Source organism: Mercenaria mercenaria, chromosome 19 (assembly GCF_021730395.1).
Source record: "Mercenaria mercenaria strain notata chromosome 19, MADL_Memer_1, whole genome shotgun sequence".
NCBI lineage: Eukaryota > Metazoa > Mollusca > Bivalvia > Venerida > Veneridae > Mercenaria > Mercenaria mercenaria.
The window spans coordinates 27,274,932-27,282,500 of NC_069379.1; the positions used below are offsets into that span (position 1 = coordinate 27,274,932).

Sequence of the window (7,569 nt, forward strand, 5' to 3'; positions counted from 1 at the left end):
TTGTCAAATGTGACAATTTTTATATACAGTTCCGGCCAGTCACTATGGCAACCAAGAACGCGTTTCTTTGTATGAAGTTGAATAAGATTATCCTCGTCCTCTATATCATTAAAAGTCTAATTACTAACTCCAGCCGGGGGCCTCCGTGGCTGAGTGGTTAAGGTCGCTGACTTCAAATCACTTGCCCCTCATCGATGTGGGTTCGAGCCTCACTCAGGGCGTTGAATTCTTCATGTGAGGAATCCATCCAGCTGGCTTACGCTCGTGATGAGATAATGCACGAAGGGGCACCTGGGGTCTTCCTCCACATTAAAGCTGGAAAGTCGCCATATGACCTATCATGTGTCGGTGCGACGTTAAATCCAACAAAAAGAAAAGAAAGAAAAAAAAACTAACTCCAGCCGTAATATGTGTTTAAAACATCATGTGGACCCAAGTGATCCTAAACGTAAGTTTTAAGGTCCAATTAGAGTTATAAAATGGAATCGTTATTGATCTGTTTTCTTTTTTTAACAAATCAATAACGATTATGTCATTCATAAGTCACTTTTAGTTGAAAGGGGCAAATATAATGGCTATTAGTTATACTCTGAAAGCTCTTGTAACGACATTAATTTTATGGAAAAATTTATTAAAAGTTTCATCCAAAACCTCTTGCTAGGCTTAAACTAGGGCTATTTTGTTTAGTTTAGTTTTTTCTTTGTGTGTAAATATAAAAAGCGGGTATTCAGATCAAAAATAAAAACTAACATTTATAAAATGTATGATAAATGCCCTTTAATTTTATTTAGATAATGCTTTCGAGTAATAAAATGTTAAAAACAATGTACCTTGGCCTGATAAGGTAACAAACACACCACAGATAAAATTATTGTAGTTCTAGCATGATAGTAGAAATTGGTCAATTCTCTTTTAGAAACACTGTTAGTAGAGAACAAGTGGTTTACATGAAAATGCATAAATTTTATTTATATAGCTCCAAATTAGACATGATAATTTATTGTAATGAAATCTGTATTCTTCGATCCCACGTGCTTATTCCATCCTGTGTCATCAAAAACATAAAAATAATATAATGAAGTAAGTATTGAACATCGATATTGTCAAATGTGACAATTTTTATATACCGTTCCGGCCAGTCACCATGGCAACCAAGAATACTATTAACCCGTTTCTATGTATGAAGTTGAATAAGATTATCCTCATCCTCTGTATCATTAAAAGTCAAGTTACTACTCCAGCCATAATCTGTGTTCAAAACATCATGTTAAACTACTGTGTGGTCCACGTGGACCCCAGTAATCCTGAACGTAAGTTATAAGAGGGTCCAATTAGATTTAGACAATGGAATCGATATTGATCTGTTTTATTTCTTTTAACAAATCAATAACGATTATTTCATTCATGAGTCACATTTATTTCGTTGAAAGGGGCAGATATGATGGCTATTTATTATACTTTGTATATCTCTGAAAGCTCTTGTAACGATATTAATTTTATGGAAAAATTTATTAAAAGTTTCATCCAAATCCTCTTGCTAGGCTTAAACTAGGGCTATTTTGTTTAGTTTAGTTTTTTCTTTGTGTGTAAATATTAAGAGCGGGTATTCAGATCAAAAATAAAAACTAACATTTATAAAATGTATGATAAATGCCCTTTTATTTTATTTAGATAATGCTTTCGAGTAATAAAATGTTAAAAAATTTCTAAAATGTTAAGATAACTCTGAAAGTTAATCGACTGTTTTCTTAATCACCTGTTAATATTTCGAACAACTGGGTTCAGAATAACATATTTGCGATAAGTTTAAGATTTGTCAACGATTTTGCAATCAAGGCACCTCTTTGCAAAAATGTCATCATTTATTTTAGTTATGATCAGTTTTCATACAGTATTCAACATAATCATACAGGTAACTATTATCTCTCTTCCAATTTTCATCGCAAACACACTGATTCGTTTATTTCAAATATTGCACAAGCGAGATATAACATATCAATTATATTGAAATATACTATTCACAGCTTTGTTGCAGTGTTCACTATTTGCGGAAAAAGAGCACTGAGTCGACACATGCCAATATAACTAACTGCGTTCATATCCAGTATGCGAGTCAGACACATGTATGTGGCTAACAATTGGAATGCAAGGCAAACTGTCCTCAAAATCGTCTACACATTGAAATGCAAACTCCATTTGCAGGTGTAAGAGATGGGCGTAACCCTTCTTTTAGTGGAATCTGCAAATAAAGAAGCGGTTGAAATCAAGTATTTCAGAGAATATAAGCACATGTTGTTTAATATGTTATTAAACTTTACATCAGATTTTACCCAAGCATCTGATTAAGATGTAGCTTTAAATAAAGTACTTATCATAAAATTTACAAAACGAGAAATACAAGGTAAAATGAAAGGTTTAAGAACAGGACACAATACTAACTATCAACTGAGTTTTAAAAAATATTACCTCAGTATGTTTGCACGTTGTTAACATGTAGTTCCTTATAATGTCTATAATTGCCATTTTCACTTGTATCATTGCAAGTTTTTGTCCTGGACACATTCTTGGACCTCGTCCAAATGGAAGAAAACTGTATTGGTGACTTTCTAGTCTCTTACGTTTTGAAAACCTGCAAAAAATACGTAAGTTTACATATTATTATATTAACTCAGAAACTTGAATATCATACAGAAAACGTATCATTCTGCAAAACGCACACACGGACGCACGCACACACGGACGGACCCCCGCAAGGACGCACGCACGCACACACACAGACGCACGCACGCACGGACCCCCGTAAGAACGCACGTACACACACACACACACACACACACACACACACACACACACGCGCACACACACACACAAAAGATAACGTCGGAAGTCGCTGTTTTTCTTGCATTTGGTAGACCATCAACCTACTTAAGTTAATGCAGTGGAAGATCCTTAGCGCGGCAATATGTTTGGCAATATTTCGAGCTACATGTTACAGACCACTTATATTTAAGCTGTAATGCTGACAATGAATCATAATAAAATTAATGTTCAGTAAATTAAAATGTTAAGGAGGTTACATTGTATTGTTAAGAATGATATTGAATGAATTTTAGTTACGAAAGTACTGGTTGAAATAAATATACATAATGAATCACATACCTTTCCGGCATGAACCTTTCCGGATTATAAAATAAATTTGCGTCCTTATACAAAGGACTTGTCATGACCCGGACAACCATTCCTTTCTTAAATGTCACACCTCTAATTTTACAGGTTTCAGTACAAACACGTGAGATACTGAAAGGAAATTGATACTGTATGTAATACATGGTTTACAAATAAATTTACGTGAGAAATAAAAAGTAATTGAAATCTCTGGTAGCAAGAAGCGAACGTCAGCTGAACCACAAGCTGAAAATAGAATCAGCCTGTAATATGACAGACGTAGATAATTCAATACACTACTCATCACTTGAGCACATTAATAGAATATAAACTGAACGTTCTGTCGTCACTTTCTTGTTAAAACCATGGATTTGTTGGCTATTTGTATAATTTATCATGTACACATTATACGGAAAACGTAACGTGACTCCCGCGTCATTTGTCAGTTACGTGACTTACCCAGGTGCTATAGGATGATGACGGTATGTCTCGTTGAAGAGCATGTCCAAGTATTCCAATGTTTGTAACTCCGCTAATGAGATTTCGCCATCCTTCAAAAATAAAGTAAATATCAATAACATGAAATAGATTATGAAATAAATGTAAAACCGTCAGCAAACGTCTGGCAAGATAAAATCAATATAGGAAGTAATAAAAAATGGTAAAAAGTAATTATTATAAAAAGGATAATAAAACAATAATAGTAATTTTAAATAATAAATGTAAAACCTCCAGATAAATGCATGGTATGTAACAACAGGAGGAACAAAATACATCCACAGTGTTAAAAAGAATTTTAAGTTTGCAACCTTTTTATTACGCTCGATTTTCTATCAGAAATTGCAAGAAAACTTGCATGTTGATTTTAATTACTGCGCAACAAGAATGTTTACCTTTCCACAAATGCGGCACATTTCGTCGTATAGTTTAGTCTGGCAATTTTGGTTACACGCAAGCTCATACAGAATGAACTGTATCATTGCCGTAGTCGTTGAATACATCTCGCTCAATAATGACAATATATGAGCGATTGTCTCATCCGACGTCAAGCCCCGACGGGTAAGACTGCCGTCTAGTTCCCGACAGAGCACCTTGGAGGACAGGAGGAATGATAGAAAGCTGACATTATCATCGTCTACCTTTTTGTTGTTGTTCTGTAAATAAAAGTTAATGAAACCTTAAGTTTTTCATTCATGTAACTTACCTGGAGTAAATAGATGTATATAATGTTGTTTTTAATCATAAACACTGCAAATCTTTGGCCACTAAAACAGAAGAATCTGGCAAGACGGAAAACAGATGTTAAAATCAAACTGAATCAGTACCGGACACTGACATATGCCACTGGCTTACGTTGAAAACCCTGTACTCTTTAATCTGCATAATTTAAAGCGATATATTAAGAGATTTTAAAGTATTTGCATACCTGACCAGTTAAAGTTGTATCAATGTGTTCTCTGAGAATATCTACTACTGTATTATGCGATGTTTTATGCTTCCTGTCGGCGAGTTTAAGGAGAGGTGTCAGACTTGGAAATAAACCTGAAGTGATATTACTGATCAATTAGGGTATCCCTTTACCTTGTCTCTTGGGATAAATTCAGTTTACATTCATTGTCTAGCATTTAAATGTAAAATTATAGATTAAATCCTGTACAGATAATGACTTCAAGTCCTTAAACAACTGAAGTAAAGCTTCAACTACTTAAATACGCTAAAATGTGTTTGAACTTCGTTATATTGTTAAGTATTTTTCAGTCCATTATTTCATATAAGACTAATTTGCCGGCAGTATAAACATAATTGATAATACAATAATACATACGAGCTAACCCAGCAGCTTCATTTTCCGCTGATGCTGACCAATTACTGGCTATCTCGTAGTCATATATAGAATCGTTATATTTTGCAAGCTTTTCGTCATCCATGTCCAATACAATACGCATGACACCTTCTGACACGTAACTATCTATTACCCTAGATCAGGAAAATAACCATGTATCAAATAATAAAACAAGAATAGTTGTCAACGTCATTAGTTATGTCATAAAAAATTGTACGTTGACATGTAATTATTACCTGTAAAAACTAATAATCTTTTCAGTAACATTTTCGTAATAAACAATGTTCCTTGTTACCATTTAGGTGGCTACAGAACGGCAGCAGTTGTAATATTTGTAAAAAGAGTTCTTGATCAAAATACAGAGCATATGAAACAGACTAAGGTAGGGGAGCTGTTACGAAACCCCGCAATGTCTTCTTGTTGATTGATTCGGTATTCTTAATATAGCTCTAAGGCGCGAAAACTAAAATTTACCAAAATGGTAGACGGAGAAAAAGTAATTTCCCGATTGTCATAATTGTCCACTATCTGATAGGTTAGTTTGATATAGACGTCAAGCTACGTAATATTATGATTGCTGATACAACCATTCCCATTTTAAGGTCTAAATGGACTTGCAGCTGTCTTATACGGAAGAAAAGTAAAACTAAAACAGTCATGTTACAATTTAGATGTTTAACGTAAATTTGAAATTTAATTCTAAATTTAAAAGATATTGCCATTTCTCACAAAACGGTTAAAGTGAGATGTAATATTTACTTTGAAATGTTCATTCCTTCTGTCGCTATTTTCAGGTCATCAGATAGTTGATGTAGCATTCTGCTTGAAGCAATTCTCGTTTTTTCAAAAGCCTGTGTAAAAATTGTAACGAATATTTTACTTGAAGTTCATCGAAAACTCAATTGACATTTTAAAAAAAAAACCTATTTATGGAGGCGTTCGGGTGAGAATTGTTACAAATACTTGTTGTCCACTGGGTAGAAAGATACAAGCGTTTAAATATTAAACCATAGACATTTGCAAGGCTGGAGACAATTTCCTTCTATCAGTTTCGGCATTTTTCCATTAACAATAACATGTATATTGTATGTAGATTAATCAAATCGGTACATTAAATGTGATAAAATAACAGGACAATGGCGTTACCGTTCTCAAACGGACAACAAATGAACATGTTATCCGATTTGCAGACATATATAAGAAAATATGTCTGAGCAAGTTCAGATGCATTCAAATACATTATTAGCTTACCCGTTGTAAAGTACCTGTACAATTCAACATTTTATTTATAACAGTACGTTGGTTTTTCCAATGTTCTCCGTCTATTTCGATAAGGCGAATGTTATCTGGGTAATACACGAAGGGGCGATAACTCTAAAAATTGGAAATAAAAGTTGAATCAGAATTGCTAAATTTATTTGTTCTGTCGACGTATCCACTGTGTTATTTTCTTGATAAGCAAGGAGTTTTCGCAGAATGTTTGAGCAGTTTAAGTGTATCACCATTTTATCATTATATAAGTATTAAAATAATATCTCAGATTACGGTGCGAACGTGTTTTCCTTTTGTTGTAAACGTCATCAGTAAGGTTCATAAACCACATGTAGTCAATCAAGCTTGTAGACATATGTTCAATCAAACCAGGATATTCCAATTTATTGTGCAGATTCAACTGACAAGATGCAATGTCAACTTACAGTGCGGACATTAAATAGTTCAAAATGTCTGCTGAGAACATCCTTTGCAAAATCAACATCATTCACAACAATACCTGGTCGAAAGCCTTCGTAAAATCTATAAATGAAAGACATAGCTCATGGAGATATTAGTAAACGTAAATAAAATTACAAAAAGGAACATTGACAAAATTTACATTGATTTTCTCTTCAGATGTAAGCGAATTAACATGTATATGTTTCTTTATTAAAACTATCGTAGGTACTCTTCAAATAAATATACACTACCAATTTTGTTTCACTTTCTATTGGATAAGTTATACTAAAAAGTGAATTCTCCTATATTCACTCCCCTTTAATCAATTTTTCTTACCCATATACGCTTCCGAATTTCTTTTTCCAATCATCAAACACTTGTAATACATTCTGAAATGTCAAAACAATTGTTGTTGTTTTCTTTTCGTGGATAAGAACTTACTTCGTTCTGCTCCATTATAATGATATAATCGACAATGCATGCTACTTCATGAAAGCAAGGATTAAATTATGTAAAAAGAGGGTGGAAGTTATTATATTTTGATGTGTTTAACCACATGTCACCTGAACAGTCAGTACTTAACTTAAAAGCCCCTTGTCTAGAAACTTAACTTGTTATTAGAGGCTTGGTAAGAGCCAGACTTAAATAAAGGATATTACATGAGTGTCTTTTCATACTGAATTTATTAAACAAGTTGAATAAAATAATAAATGCGTTGCTCTGCCGAGCATTTTATCAATTTATTCAACGACTTTAATTCATTCAATGTGGAAAATCACAAACGTAATATTCTTTTTATTACATGCCAGCTTTTCCTGTCGAAACATAAAAAAATGTACTTTCTTTAA

The 7,569-nt window shown here is 33.4% G+C and overlaps 1 protein-coding gene across 2 annotated transcripts in view; it reads right to left on the minus strand.

Annotated features, from left to right (window-relative positions):
* Positions 1–471: 471 nt before the first annotated feature.
* Positions 472–7,569, minus strand: part of LOC123542780 (cytochrome P450 3A25-like) — a 10,472-nt gene continuing 3,374 nt past the window's right edge. The window contains exons 3-13 of one of the 2 annotated variants that reach the window (XM_045328777.2): positions 7,058–7,110; positions 6,706–6,802; positions 6,260–6,382; positions 5,768–5,859; positions 4,991–5,142; positions 4,592–4,707; positions 4,059–4,319; positions 3,625–3,716; positions 3,160–3,297; positions 2,467–2,629; positions 472–2,239 (exon numbers count right to left, since the gene is read on the minus strand). In XM_045328777.2, coding sequence (XP_045184712.2) covers positions 2,162–2,239; positions 2,467–2,629; positions 3,160–3,297; positions 3,625–3,716; positions 4,059–4,319; positions 4,592–4,707; positions 4,991–5,142; positions 5,768–5,859; positions 6,260–6,382; positions 6,706–6,802; positions 7,058–7,110 — 1,365 coding nt within the window. In that variant the 3' untranslated portion in view covers positions 472–2,161. The remainder of the gene's footprint in view (positions 2,240–2,466; positions 2,630–3,159; positions 3,298–3,624; positions 3,717–4,058; positions 4,320–4,591; positions 4,708–4,990; positions 5,143–5,767; positions 5,860–6,259; positions 6,383–6,705; positions 6,803–7,057; positions 7,111–7,569) is intronic. The other variant, XM_045328778.2, reaches the window with a different exon arrangement.